This window comes from Somniosus microcephalus, chromosome 7, assembly GCF_052327205.1.
Source record: "Somniosus microcephalus isolate GS21.2 chromosome 7, FLI_Smic_1.0, whole genome shotgun sequence".
In the NCBI taxonomy this organism is placed as follows: Eukaryota; Metazoa; Chordata; class Chondrichthyes; order Squaliformes; family Somniosidae; genus Somniosus; species Somniosus microcephalus.
In genome coordinates, this window is record NC_140993.1 from 235764417 (window position 1) to 235779971 (window position 15555).

At 43.5% G+C, this 15555-nt stretch overlaps 1 protein-coding gene across 1 annotated transcript in view; it reads right to left on the reverse strand.

Annotated features, from left to right (window-relative positions):
• The window catches only part of LOC147115153 (regulator of G protein signaling 22-like), a 142231-nt gene that overhangs the window by 46554 nt on the left and 80122 nt on the right, over positions 1-15555 (reverse strand). The window contains exons 13-16 of the mRNA XM_085993988.1: positions 14535-14701; positions 13681-13843; positions 4644-4802; positions 1110-1178 (exon numbers count right to left, since the gene is read on the reverse strand). Coding sequence (XP_085850114.1) covers positions 1110-1178; positions 4644-4802; positions 13681-13843; positions 14535-14701 — 558 coding nt within the window. The remainder of the gene's footprint in view (positions 1-1109; positions 1179-4643; positions 4803-13680; positions 13844-14534; positions 14702-15555) is intronic.

Genomic DNA, 15555 nt, shown 5'->3' on the forward strand with positions numbered 1-15555 from the left:
TACTGTTCATTGTGTGAAACCTGACCTCTTTGGTTGCTTCACTGTAAAGAAATAAACACTTTAACCTATTTTAATGGGTTCACAGCTTACGTCATTGACAACACTTGCCCAGTTGGAAAGCCAATACTTCATAAGTGGACATATTCTTTCATAAAGTATGCATTTCTGAGTCACACAATACAGGACATTAAAGCCTGTTGAGACCTTGGCCTGAGTTTGGCTGAGTATTTGCTGGAAAATTGCTAGAAATGCAAGCTGATGATGGCAACCGAAGTGTGTGGGCTACAGGGAATCTGGGACCTTGGTGGACAATGGGACAAAGAGTGTATCTCCTTAACCAATGAGATTAAAGGATTGAGAAAGAAAGAGGAACAACAGCGAACGATTGTGAATTAAATGTACTTTTATCCCACAAGCAAAATCCAGAGGTAAAGAAGCTCTTTTAAAGATACAGGTAATCCAAAGCCCATTCTTTAATTCACATTACTCTGCTTATCTAAAGTCATATGAAAAAAGCTATCACACAGAAATGCTCCCTATGCTGCATGATGAAGCCCTGTTTCTGTCACAAGCATATGTCATTGAAGACCAACTAAGAGCCTTTAACTCTGCTTCTCCTCCATTTCTTTTATAATTCTCTTTATATAGATGCACAATATTAGGTATATTTTCCTCTGGTCAGTAATGTGAGCAAAAAAGTTGGTATGAATATAAAATGAAAACCTGCTTTACATTCACGTAGACTTTCTTGCTTACATTAGAAGCCAGGAAGATATATTCATATAAAGGAAATTACTACTAGTGAAGTTTCATTTTTAAACAGACACTTTGATTTTTCTCCCTCCATCAAAAACTAAAAAAAAACACTCCTCCATTTTGCCTGTCAATTTTGTATGTTTGTATGTCTCTTATACTGCCAGTGCCAATCATTGTTTTCTGTGGAAAAAAACTCATCACTTTGCAAAAACAAAGCTGTATTCACCTTAATGGATTTTCAATCCATATCTTAAATTCTCACCATTTCTAAAGACCTGACTTTGACAATACAGATATAATAATGATTCACGCGAACTGCCAAAGTATTGCATTTTTGAGGTACAAGTCCTCACCCTCATTACATCTCGCTTCTTCCTACTCTTGTGTAACATCTGGTCCTCCACCACGTCTTGCAATTGTACCTGGAGAACCGACACCAAGAAATAAAACTTTAGAATCAAATTACAAATAGATACCCTCGTGAGGTCAAATATATTCTTCTCAACCCTTTCAATATATTTCACTTAGTGTTTCTTCACAAATTTCATACGTGCAAAAGGGAATTGTATATATACTTGAACAATTTGCAGGGCTATGGGGAAAGAGCAGGGGAGTGGGACTAATTGGATAGTTCTTACAAAGAGTAGGCACAGGCACGATGGGCTGAATGGTCTCCTTCTGTGCTGTATGATTCTATGTAGGATAACTTCAAAAAATATTTTTTAAACTTACAGCTGAAAGGATACTAAGATTAGTTTGGATTCAGTTCCTACAAGAGTCTATACTATAAAACTGCCCATGGTTACGCATTCATTGTGACTAAATTGGAAATCTTACTCAGACGCAACATTAGGATAGCTGCTTCGGGAAGTGGAAATGTCACACAAGGTGCAGAAAGAAGCTTGGGGTTATGGCACATTGTCAGGCAGCTTTACTCAGCATTTAGCTGTGTGTTATTCATAACCTACGAGTGCTAAATATTGACACTTGATGTGAAAATGAATACAGTTCCAATCTCCGTATGAACATGCCCCATTTCAATGAGCACATAATTTCACCTCAAAAAAGATCAAGCCTCTGTAATCATAGAAGTCTTGGTGAGAAGGGGGCCAATATGCCTGTGGCAGTGCTAACACTGCCACTAGAGATATTGGGTTACATATGACATTGTACTATAGTGGTAAATGGTTGATAGCGAATCGGCAGCCTGTTTTACATCTTTCCCGATTTTGAAGTCAATGGAAATAAAAAATCAGGAGATGTAAAGGTGATAGATTCGCTATCACCCATTTTACATAACTGCACAAAGTCAAAATCTACCCCATTGACTCTTATCCTATTTCCCTGTACACGTTAATATTTTACTTTTTTTTAATCTAATTGATATTTTAGCGCTACGATTGACTCAGCTATGGTCAATAGTCTATTCCAATACTATAATAGCATTCTTTATTCCAATGACCCCTTGCATGAAAAAGTTCTTCCAAACCATCTCCTTTACGCTTCTAGTATTAACCCTCCTTTTTGCTAATTCATCAACCATTCACTATTCACTCTCCCAAAACCTTTCACAATTTTGAACACTTTCATTAGGATCTGCCCTTATACTTTCTCAGTTCCAGTGAATATAGGCTAGTTTTTGAAGTCTCTCATCATAACTTTATCCTCTTAACCTTGGTAATATCCTAGGAATTCTACACTGCATCTTTTCCATGGCGCTGAAGCTCTTTCGATAATGCACACAGTACACCTATTGCAGTCTAGCCCAATATACAGCTTCGCTATAAACTTCCTGGCCTAGAAATTCAGTGCCCTTAGCACCGATTTTGCGGCGCTAGAGGGCCTAGCGCTGCAATTGGCGCCGGTTCCTAAATTGCCTGGGGCCCTTCCGCGGCGGTAGACCGGTAGCGCTGCGCCGGCACCGATGACGTCATCGGTGTGCACAGCGTCCCGGTTGCCATGGTAACCCGGCCCCAAGCCGAAATTCAGTTGCAGCCGCCTCGCCAGTGGCAGCCGCAACTAAGACTCCGGCAAACGAGTGTTGCCGGAGTCTGCGCCGGCGCTTTAAGGAGGCGCGGCGGCCGGCTGCTTTCCCGCCGGCCGCCTGCCCGCAGCTCCCTCCCCGGACTTCTCCCCCCCCCCCCCCCCCCCGGAACAGATGCAAGCCCGGCACTTGTCCGAGGTGCCGGGCTCATTTTTGAAGAGATTTGCGCGGGCCGCGGCCGGGTGCAGGCAGCTCCTCCTTAACGGAAGGAGGAGGCCTGCACTTCCCGAGCCTGCCGCACCGCAGCGGGCGCCGCAGCGCCGGAATAGCGCCGCAATGCGGCGCGTTGCGCCAGTTTTCAGGCGCTAAAACCCTTCAGTAGCGCCGGCAGCCGTTTGGGCGCGGCGCTACTGAATTTTTGGTGCGCGCAAAGGGACTTAGCGCCGGCGCTAACTTCCGGCGCTAAAGCCCTGGCGCAGCGCAAACTCAATTTCTAGGCCCCTTTCTTTTGTATTCATTGGGGTGAATTTCAACTTTGGCGGAGTGTATAACTGACGGCTGTTCCATTACCGCCCATTTAACGCCACACTGGAACTGAATTTTACCGCCAATGTCTCTATATATATAAAACCCATTGGGGGAGAAATTCGGTATCGCCCCGTTTGGGGCGCAATTATCGGCCAGGCACAAACTTTAGCGCCTGGCGCTAATTATCACCTCCGACTGCAAACTTAGCTTCTATCGCCTCTGGAGGTGATTGGAGCGCTAAATCAGCCGCTACACACCTCTCAAGGCGCTAACGCCGAGGAGCGAGGCGTTACCTCAGAGCGCTGGCGAAGCTCATGTGATGTCAGTCAGCAATGGAACACAGACACACTGGCGCCAGCCAGTTCTTAAAGGGGAGGGTCGATCTTGCTCTCCATCCACACCCTGCTCATTGCAGCCTTGAATCTTGGCCTGGAGAGACCTGTACATCAATTCTGCTGGAAAGAACAATGGAGAGGCCACAAGAGCTCAGAGTGTAGCCCCCATAGTCTCTTCTAAATCGATGCAAGGAAGGTCAAATCATAATGAACCTGCAAGTGCTGCTCAGTACCCAAAACTCCTTCACACAGGGTTGAATCTCTCCAGAAGTCTCTCTCTCTCAGAATGCATGGTGCAAAAATGTCGCAGACAAAAAAAGGCAGGAAGCGGCCGCCTTTAAATAGCGCTCCGCCAGTCCCTTCCCGACTGCAAAATGTTCCCCATTACCTGTCGTTGCTAGCGGCAGGCGGAAAGGCAGGGGGCGCCACTCAATATCCTGTCCGGGGCGTTGCACGCTCGACTGACGTCACGACCTGCGGGCGCAGCAGATCGTGGCGGTAGTGTTTAGCACCGCCGCAAAATGTCTGGTCAATTTCACAAGCAGCGCAAACATCGCCGCGCCCAGGCGTTAATTGCTTTGCGCTTAGGGCGCTAACGGGAGGCGCAAAGCAACCAAATTTTTCCCCCATTTTCTTTTTTGTTTATTACTTGCAATCCCCGTTTTAGCTATCTGTGTATCTGTACCTCAAGATCGCTCTATTCCTCTACTCAATTGAGAGTTTTACAGCTTAGGTTATAATTCCATTCTCTGTTCTTATTCCCAAAATGTACCACTTCATACTTATTATTTGCCACATGTACATAACAATTTTTGTTTAAAAAAATTCCAATATAGATCATGTGTCATTGATGGTTAACTGTTCATAAATATAGTTAATCTCAGTTATTTCAACAATGCTTTTCTGATACGTGATGGATGTAAAGCAGTAAAGGTCTAGTTTATATTTTCAATATAAGGTGTACAGATAACACTGCTTTACACTCAGTGTCAACGGCGCAGCTTGCTATGACAGGTTGGTCAACTGCAGGATTACCATACCCGTTTATGGTGCCTCTCAGCAAACTCCGGTGAGGCCAGGAACATTGGCAGCCATTTGCTTTCCAGACGAGCTTTTGCATATTTTTGCACCTCAATTCCAACCGTTGAAGACAACTGATCGTGGAGCAACTTGTCCTGTCCCCCAGCCAACGTCACCACCTAGAGAGAAGAATTACATTTATGGTTTCTTTGTTTTCCCCAAAAATTGCTAGAATACATTATTTTTTTTCACGATAATAGGAGTAAATTTATGAATGTGCACTTCCGCTGCAAAGCCTTGCCCACCTAGAATGTATGTTGGAAATTCATGTGCATGTTCCCCATGACTTTGCATCCATTAAAATGAATTGGATAGGCCCAAATTCCCAATATGTGCTATCAGCTCGACAGATCATCCGCATCCGCTTGAAATTGACATTCGCTGGTGGAGAGTGGGGCTGTTTGCCTAACTACTGCCCAGCGAACGCCCACGAAACTCTTCCGCCTGGTAAAAGCAGGGTAGGGCCTTCTTTTACCAGCGTAAGGGTTTAAATAAATATTAAAATAACATTTTAAAAATCATTTAAACATTATAAAACCTTTAAAATTAATTTAGGTTATTTGTGGCCCCTTTAAAAATGTTTACATTTATTTTTCAAAAAATTACATTTTTGTTTTAAATGTTTAATTAAATTGTATTTGAATTAATTTTGAACATGTGATCATTTATTTTTACTTAAGTGGGGTGAAAGTGTGTTTTTTATGTTATTCCTATTATGCTTACAGGGGTTCCGTATATAAATGGAATCCCCATAAGCATAATAGGAATATTGAAATAACTTTAACCTGTAAAACGTTCATTTTGCGGCAGCCCTATTATGCTTATGGGGATTCCATTTACATACGGAACCCCTTTGTGATTGGTTGGGCCAGCCCACGTGATCCTAGGGACGCCTGCCAACTGCCTGCGTCCGTGGGCCTTTACGCAGGCCTACGCCTGCAGGCCCAGGAGCGCAAGAGTCCGAAGCCCCAGAGACACCAGGTAGGTGCGTACTTTTCTTGCGGTTCGGAGGCGTTCGCCAGCGGGACGCCTCCGACCGCAATTTCTACCCCAATGTATTTAATTATCTAAAGTTTCAGGATTCCTATTAAATATATAAATGATAATTTCTCAACACAATCAAGCACTGAGAATACTTATGCAGGGGTGAATCCAAACATTTAAGGGCTGATTTGAACGCTTGGCGCTGGCGGAAAACAGACGGTAAAGCCCATTGTGCAGCCCAGCCAATTTTTCTTTCCACTGAAAGCAATGGAAAGGATGACCAGGTGGGGTGTGCAGTGTCCGCCGATTTGCTGCTACCCATTTCCCGCCAGGGCTGAGAACCAACACCAGTCCTTTAAAGTGAACATGGAATTTACATCCAAGGGTAATTTTATGAGTTCCTACTCCTGATGTGGAGCTTCGGCTGCAGGAAGCACCCATCCACCCCCCCACCAATGATTTTCCATCCATTGATTTTAATGGATGTAAAACCATGGAATCCATGTTCCTGAATTGCCAATATGTGTTCCCAACAGGTGAAGCAACACACCAGGATTGTAAATTTGTAAAATTACTCCTGTAGTCCATTCTTGCTTACACCCCAATTTATCCCAATGGATAGCTATTATTTTGAGGGGTGGGGGTAGCGTGTCATCAATCACACTATGCACTGGAGTGCAGAGGAGACATAAAACAATCAAGGCAGGTACACATAAGCATTCCAACAATAGAAAGTAGGGTCAGAACACCCAAGAGTGAGATTCGAACTAGTTATAATCCATTCTCCAGCATTGAGGGAGAATATGTTTCCCAATAGTCAGAAAACAACCTACTTTCTCCTAGAGATGGAAGGTTGATTTTTCCAGAGATGCCATTAACCCAGATCATTATTTTATTGGATGTAAGCTTTGTAAGACTATTATTTGCACAGCCAATAGACTCGCTAGTTGGAGATGTACCTTGTGAGGAGAGTGAGGAACATCAGGACACCAAAGCCTAGATTTTCTGATGTGTGTTATTTTAATGCCAGTGGTAAGCCATTATAGTAACACAAATCAGAAAATCTAGCTTCAAGAAAGTGAAATGTTGTGGATCATAAGCGACTTCCTAACGAAGTCAATCATCTTTTATTGGAAGGACTGTATCCTCCGACATTTCCAGGGAAGGAAAAAAACATTTTTCACTGTTTTAATAATCCTCCAGCAAACATTACCTCATGATTTCTGATATTTTACAGTTTAACGGATTTTTTTTAACAACTTTAAATTAGATTAGGCACAGTTAAGCATTAGAGTTCCTGCATATGCGTCACTCAGTCTTCATTAACAGAGAAAGGTGCTTCAAAACTAATTAATAAATAGAGGGGGAGAAATTTGGTATCGCCCCGTTTGGGGCGCAATTATCGGACGGGCACTAAGTTTAGCGCCTGCCGCTAATTATCGCCTCTGACTGCAAACTTGGCTTCTATCGCCCCTGGAGGTGATTGGAGTGCTAAATCAGGCACTACACACCTCTCTTAAGGTGCTAACGCCGAGGAGCGAGGCGCTACCTCAGAGCGCTGGCGAAGCTCATGTGGTGTCAGTCAGCAATGGAACACAGACACATTGGTGCCGGCCAGTTCTTAAAGGGGAGGGTTGATCTTGCTTTCCATCCACACCCTGCTCATTGCAGCCTTGAATCTCGGCTGGAGAGACCTGTACATCAAAGCTGCTGAAAAGAACAATGGAGAGGCCCAGGAAAAGAGCTCAGAGTGCAGCCCCCATAGTCTCTTCTAAATCAATGCAAGGACGGTCAAATCAAAATGAACCTGCAAAGTGCTGCTCAATACCCAAAACTCCTTCACACAGCGTTGAATCTCTCCAGAAGTCTCTCTCTCTCTCTCAGAATGCGTGGTGCAAAAATGTCGCCGACAAAAAAAGGCAGGAAGCGGTTGCCTTTAAATAGCACTCCCCCAGTTCCTTCCCAACTGCAAAACGCTCCCCTCAACCTGTCGTTGCTAGTGGCAGGCGGTAAGGCAGGGGGTGCCACTTAATATCTGGTCCGGGGCGCTACACGCTCGACTGATGTCACGATCTGCGGGTGCAGGAGATCATGGCGGTAGTGTTTAGCACCGCTGCAAAATGCAAAATGTCTAGTCAATTTCGCGAGTGGTGCAGACATCGCCGCGCTAGTTGCTTTGCGCCCCATTAGCGCCCTCTTAGGGTGCTAACGGAAGGTGCAAAACAACCAAATTTTTCCCCCTAAAGCTTTAGGTTGCCTTTTACTACTGCCATTTCCCACATGCCACAATTAATTTCAATATACATCACCCCTGTATTTCATAATCCCCTCTGAATTTTGTAAGATAGTTGCTCTAGAATAGAAAGATGGTCAGGTGACCCATTCCCGGACCTAAACCCATTCTGTTCTTCAAACTGTTGCTAAGGGAACATTGGCCTCTTGAGCCTAATCCATATTCTATTAGAGCATGGCTGATCTGTACCTTTAACTCCACTTACCCGCCTTTGATCCCTATCCCTTGATACACTTACCTAATAAAAATCTGTCTATCTCAGTCTTGAAAATTTCAATTAACCCAGCATCCATAGCCTTTTGTAAAAAAAAGTGCTTCCTGACTTCAATCCTAAATGGCCTGGCTCTCATTTTAAGCTTGTGCCCCCTTGTTCCGGATTTCCCCACCAAAGGAAATAGTTTCTCTGTATCTACCTTATTGCATACTTTTTTCATTTTAGGTCACCCCTCAACCTTCTCAACTTAAGGGTTTATAAGCCAAGTTTATGCAACTCATCCTCATAATTCAACTCTTAAAGCCATGGCATAATTCTGGTGCATCAGCGCTGTATCCTCTCTCCAAGGCCAATATATTCTTCCCGAGGTGCCGTGCCTAAAACAGAACGCAGTACTCCAGATCGGGCCTGACCAAGGCTCTGTACAACTGAAGTATCACTTTGTCCCTTATATTCCAGCCCCCTTCAGATAAAGGCCAACATTGCATCAGCTTTTTTGATTACTTTTTGTACCTGTGCACTAGCTTTTAGTGATTTGTGTATCTGGACACCCAAATCCCTTTGTTCCTCCATAGTTCCAAGTCTCTAGCCATTGAGAAAATACTCAGATTTATCTTTCTTGGATTCAAAGTGGATGACTTTGCACTTCCTCATATTGAACTCCATCTATCACAGTTATGCCCGCTCACTTAATGTCAATGTCCCTTTGTAGCTTCCTGGTACGTTCATCTGCACAATGTACTGTGCCTGCTAATTGTTACCCGAGCCCTGCGCAAATTAGCATAGGGACAAGCAGATTAGAAATTTAAATGTGTGGCTGAAAGAGTGGTGTGGGAGGCAGAGGTTTTAATTTATGGGGCACCAGCACTAGTGCTGGGGAAAGAGAGAGCTGTTCCATTGGGAGGGGCTTCACTTAAACCAGGCTGGGATCAGTGTCCTGGGGAATCGAGTAACTAGGGCTATAGATAGGGCTTTAAAGTAATTAAAGTGGGGAGGGGGGCGGGGGTGGGGGGAGAATTCAGGAAAGAGTAAATTTAAAAGCAGCAAGAGAAGTGTCAAGGCTCTAGAGTAGAGTATAGTTTTGGGTAAAAATAAGCAGAGTGGGTCAGGAAGGGTCAGAGAGAGTAACAAAGGTAATAAGGCATCAGTGACTAAGGTGACATCAGGGAAAAATAGGAAAAAGTTAAAGCTAAAACCACTATATCTGAATGCGCAAAGCATTTGCAATAAAATGGATGAATTCATAGCACAGGTAAAATAAATGGGTTTGATCTTATAACCATTACGGAGACGTGGGGGCGTTTTTGCCAGCCCTGGGGAGGCAGGTTTGGAGGCAGGACTGCCAGGAAAATGGCAGAATCTGGGGGAAGGTACCCATCCCACCCCAACCCGCCTCCGTGTCATCTTCCCAGGAGGCGGGTACCCGACCCGTGCCGGATCCCGTCTCCTGGAGGCGGGAAGGGGATTACAGCCACTTAACTGCCTGTTAACAGATAGTTAACATGCAGTTAAGAGGATTACCCCGTTTTTCCAACAGAGGTGCAGACTTCCCGACGTTGGGAAACCCCGCCAGGGTCAGCGAAGCGAGTAGTGGGTCTGCAGGGGTCAGAGGGGTCCAAAAATGCGCTGTGGAGGTGAGTGATGGGTGCAAGTGTGGAGAGGTAACTATGTGAGGTGAGTGAAAAGTGATAGAAAATGTTTACTTACCTTTGTCTCTTCCTGCAGGGTTCAACTGTTGGGGAACCGGAGACTCCGGCATCTCCGCGGCAGAGATGACAGAATGGCTGCTGCATTCTCCGATGCAACAGCCATCTGGTTTCTGCTCAGCAAATAGGTTTGATGAGTCTTGAATACAAGGACTCATCAAACAACAGAGAATGTCAGTGTTTGACAGCTTCACAGAGCTGTCAAACGATGACAATTCATCTGTCAAAAGTTTTTGACAGATGAAATGTCATTTGCTGATGTTCTCTGTAACCGGCTTCCCCTTAATCGGCCTGCTAAGCCCGCTTATTAACAAGGTCAATCAAGGAAAAATAGCGTGGGTTGGCCACAAGTCGGTGGAGGTGGGACTAAAACCCGACAAGCAGCAGTCCCGCCTCCAACGCGCCCCCATTAGCAAAATCATCCCCATGGTTGCAGAGTGACCAAGGTTGGAAACTAAATATTCCAGGACACTGAACTTTTAGAAGAGATAGGCAGAATGGAAAAGGAGGGGGGGGCGGCAGGTAGCCCTGATAATAAAGGATGGGATAAAGACAGCAAAGAGAAAGGATCTTAGCTCTGAAAATCAAGATGTAGAATCACTTTGGGTGGAGCTAAGAAACAACAAGGGGCAGAAAACACTGGTGGGAGTAGTTTATAGGCCCCCTAACAGTAGTTGTCGTGTCGGGCACGGTATAAATCAGGAAATTAGAGGTGCATGTAACAGGGTAATAAAGTTATCATGAGGGACTTCAATTTTCATATAGACTAAGCAAACAACATTTGCAGTAATAGTGTCGAGGATGAGTTCATGGAGTGTATTCAAGATAGTTTTCTGGATCAATATATCAAGAAATCAACTAGGGAACAGCTATTTCAGATCTAGTATTGTGCAATGAGACAGAGTTAATTAATAACCTTGCAGTAAAGAAGGATCTGGGGAGCAGTGATCATAATATGATAGAATTTTATGTTGCGTTTGAGAGTGATTTAGTTAAGTGCAAAACTAGGGTCTTAAATCTGAACAAAGCAAACTAATTTGTATAAGAGGTGAGTTGGCTAAGGTAGGTTGGGAAACTAGATTAAAAGATATGGCGGTAGATAAACAATGGCAAACATTTAATGAAATAATTCATAATTCACAACGAATTTACTTCCCTTAAGGAATAAAAACCCCACGGAAAAATGATCCAACTGTGGCTAACAAGAAGTTAAAGATAGTATTTGATTAAAGGAAGAGGTTTATAATGTTGTCAAAAATAGTAAGCCTGAGAATTAGAAGGATTTTAAAAATCAGCAAAGGAGGATCAGAAAATTGATAAAGAGAAAGAAAATAGAATGAGAGTAAACTAGCGAGAGACATAAAAACAGATTGTAAAAGCTTCTATAGTTATGGAGAAAGGAAGAGATTAGCGCAAGTAAACACGGGTCCCTTACAGGCAGAGCCAGGAGAAATTATAATGGTGAATAAAGAAATGGCAGAGACATTAAACAAATTATTTGTATCTGTCTTCATGGAAGAAGACACAAAAAAATTCCAGAAATAGTGGGGAACCAAGGGTCTAGTGAGAATGAGGAACTTAAAGAAATTAGTATTCGTAAAGAAATAGTGCTGGAGAAATTAATGGGACTAAAAGTCAACAAATCCCCTGGGCCTGATGGCCTACATCCCAGGGTTTTAAAAGAGGTGACTGCAGAGATAATGCATGCACTGGTTTTGATCTTCCAGAATTCCCTAGATTCTAGAATGGTCCCTGTGGATTTGAAGGTAGCAAACGTAACACCACCATTCAAGAAAGGAGGAAGAGAGAAAATAGGGAACTACAGGCCAGTTAGCCTGCATAATGGACCAAAAGGGAGACCTACGCATGGAGGCAGAGGCCATTGCTGAGGTACTAAATGAATACTTTGCATCTGTCTTCACCAAGGAAGAAGATGCTGCAAAGGTCATAGTGAAAGAAGAGGTAGTGGAGATACTGGATGGGATAAAATGGATAAAGAGGAGGTATTGAAAGGCTGGCTAAAGTAGATAAGTCACCAGGACCAGATGGGGTGCATCCTTGGATACTGAGGGAAGTTAAGGTGGAAATTGCAGAGGTACTAGCCATAATTTTCCAATCCTCTTTAGATACAGAGGTGGTGCCAGAGGACTGGAAAATTGCAACTGTTACACCCTTGTTCAAAAAAGGGTGTAAGGATAAACCCAGCAACTAGAGGCCAGTCAGTTTAACCTCGGTAGTGGGGGAAGCTTTTGGAAACGATAATCAGGGACAAAATTAACAGTCACTTGGACAAGTGTAGATTAATTAAGGAAAGCCAGCACGGATTTGTTAAAGGCAAATCGTGTTTAACTAACTTGATTGAGTTTTTTGATGAGGCAACAGAGAGGGTTGATGAGGGCAATGTAGTTGACGTGGTGTACATGGACTTCCAAAAGGTGTTTGATAAAGTGCCACATAATAGGCTTGCCAGCAAAGTTGAAGCCCAGGGAATAAAAGGGACAGTGGCAGCATGGATACGAAATTGGCTAAGTGACAGGAAACAGAGTAGTGGTGAATGGTTGTTTTTCAGACTGGAGGAAGCTATACAGTGGTGTTCCCCAGGGGTCAGTACTAGGACCACGGTTTTTCTTGATATATATTAATGACTTGAATGTACAGGGCACAGTTTCAAAATTTGCAGATGACACAAAACTTGGAAGTATAGTGAACAGTGAGGAGGTTAGTGATAGACTTCAAGAAGACATAGACAGGCTGGTGAAATGGGTGAACACGTGGCAGATGAAATTTAACACAGAAAAGTGCGAAGTGATACATTTTGGTAGGAAGAATGAGGAGAGGGAATATAAACTAAAGGGTACAATTCTAAAGGGTGTATGAAGAGAGAGACCTGGGGTATGTGTGCACAAATCATTGAAGGTGGCAGGGCAGGTTGAGAAGGCGGTTAAAAAAGCACACAGGATCCTGGGCTTCATAAATAGAGGTATAGAGTACAAAAGCAAGGAAGTTATGATGATCCTTTATAAAACACAGGTTCGGCCTCAACTGGAGTTTTGTTGCCAATTCTGGGCACTGTACTTTAGGAAGGATGTGAAGGCCTTAGAGGGGGTGCAGAAAAGATTTACGAGAATGGTTCCAGGGATGAGGGACTTCAGTTATGTGGATAGACTAGAGAAGCTGGAGTTGTTCTCCTTAGAGCAGAGAAGGTTGAGAGATTTGATAAAGGTGTTCAAAATCATGAGGGGTCTGGACAGAGTAGATAGAGAGAGACTGTTCCCATTGGCGGAAGGGTCGAGAACCAGGGGACACAGATTTAAGGTGATTGGCAAAAGAACCAAAGGCGACATGAGGAAAAGCATTTTTATGCAGCGAGTGGTTAGGATCTGGAATACACTGCCTGATAGGGTGGTGGAGGCAGACTCAATTGTGGCTTTCAAAAGGGAACTGGATAAGTACCTGAAGGGAAAAAAAATACAGGGCTACAGGGAAAGGGCGGGGGAGTGGGACTAGCTGAAGTGCTCTTGCAGAGAGCCGGCACGGGTTCAACAGGCCGAATAGCCTCCTTCTGTACTGTAACCATTCTATGATTCAGTCGTTGGGAAAATGCCAGAATCTATTATTAGGGACGTGGTAACAGGGCACTTAGAAATTATAATTTACCTGTATCTGTCAAGAAACTAAGCAGGCAGGATCAATGGTCAACCCCAAATCACTTTGGATAGACCTTAGCTTCCTGATATCTTCAACCACCTTGAATCACAGCGTGAAGCACTAATCTAGCATTAAAACTTTCAGACAATTACCTCATCCTGTTCTGCTTTTGTAGCAGGGCTGCTGGGCCCCAAGAAATACTTTTGATTCAGATATTTGGTGATGATCTCTTTGGACTTGTTATCTTTAATTTCCGTTTCATTGTTAGGTATTTTTCTATAGTGGTCAATGTCCAACCAGCACAAGAGATCCATGCTGCAAGAAAAGAGAGACAATTTTCCATGCATCAGCAATGCTGCATTATTACAAACTATTATTAAACCAATTAAGGGCGCCAGTGTTATTACTGCACCAAATTAAGTTACGGCGAGTGTCACAGTATTACATAGTATTTACAGCACAGAAACAGCGTCAATTAGTCCTGTAGTTATAATCATATTGAAACAGTAGCATTTTGTAAATTCCCACTGGTATCATTGTTACAGAAAGATCCTTTACAAACGAAAGAACAATAGGTTATCTAAACAATGCGATACCATAAGCCATGTTGAAATACACCACTGCATCTGATAACACTTATGCGCTACTTTCCCATAATGTCAATGTGAAGAATATGACAAACGGATCTTCCTCCTTTACCAAACAACTATGATCCCCCTTTAAAAAAAGAGAAATGTTTTTTCAAATTGGTGTGCATCTGAGTGGCTGCAGGGTGTGCCATTGATTAGAATATGCATCAGGTTGAGCAGAAGGGATAGTGTGGGGGATGGTCTGAGGCAGAGACGTGTCACACAGTAATGTCCCCAAATGAGCTAAAATGATGATTCTATGTGCAAATGCTGGCTCTAATCGGGATGGGTAGCATAGGTTTGCAAAGTCAGTATGGGAAACTCTACATTGTACAGCTTCACCGTACTTTATTACAGAAAGATTCATGGGCACTTACCCCGCTAAATTTTCTCTAAGAAATGCCTGGAAATTCTCAAGTTCTAAGCGATTGCGAAGAAGAGCACTAAAGGTGTAACTATGGAATTCCTCAGAAACCATCTGCCAGTGGCTTGAGCTTTTGGGATCCTTTGGAATTTGTACTGAATCGACAGGAAGAGGAGTATCCTAAGAAAAGTGACATCACAGTTAAACTGGCAGGTACAGTTTCCGTAACTACAGATAGTAATAGTGTTACAATTTTCCCCATATGCCTACAACATATCAACAAGTTGTCACTTTTTCCCCCATTTTTTGTATCTCTGTTTCAATTATGTATTTACCTGTACATAAAGCCTGATTCTCCGGTCTACACTCCCATCTAGCAAGGCTCTGCATCAGAAGCCAAGCCTCACTGATCGTGCCTTTAAATATGCTCTTGACACTACTATCCTCTCAGGTCTCCTTATTTGCATGCAGGACAAGGCGTCACATAACAGAAGAAAGCACATGCAGACTGGAGGAGACTGATGGAAAAGTAAATCCTGAGTGCATTTGAAGATGCCACTTTGTATATCATTGGACAAGGAGCATAGAGGAAGTGAGGGAGAGTGAAATTCAGAAACAATACCAACTTTTTCATGCACTTACTATTTACCCTACTCACACACTCACTTCATCACTAACCTACAGGCACACAATCAAGCACAATAATTTGTGTTACAATCTACTCTCATGTTATGACTGTTTGATGGTAGTCAGTATTTGTACAGTGTCAGTTGGTAGCACCCTTGCCTCTGAGACAGAAGGTCGTGGGTTCAAGTCTCACTCCAGAGACTTGAGCACAAAAACCTAGGCTGACACTGCAATACCGAGGGAGTGCTGCACTGTCGGAGGTGCGGTCTTTTGGATGAGACGTTAAACCGAGGCCCCGTCTGCCCCCCCTCAGTTGGACATAAAAGATCCTACGGCACTATATTGAAGAAGAGCAGGGGAGTTATCCCCGGTGTCCTGGCCAATATTTATCCCTCAATGAACATCCA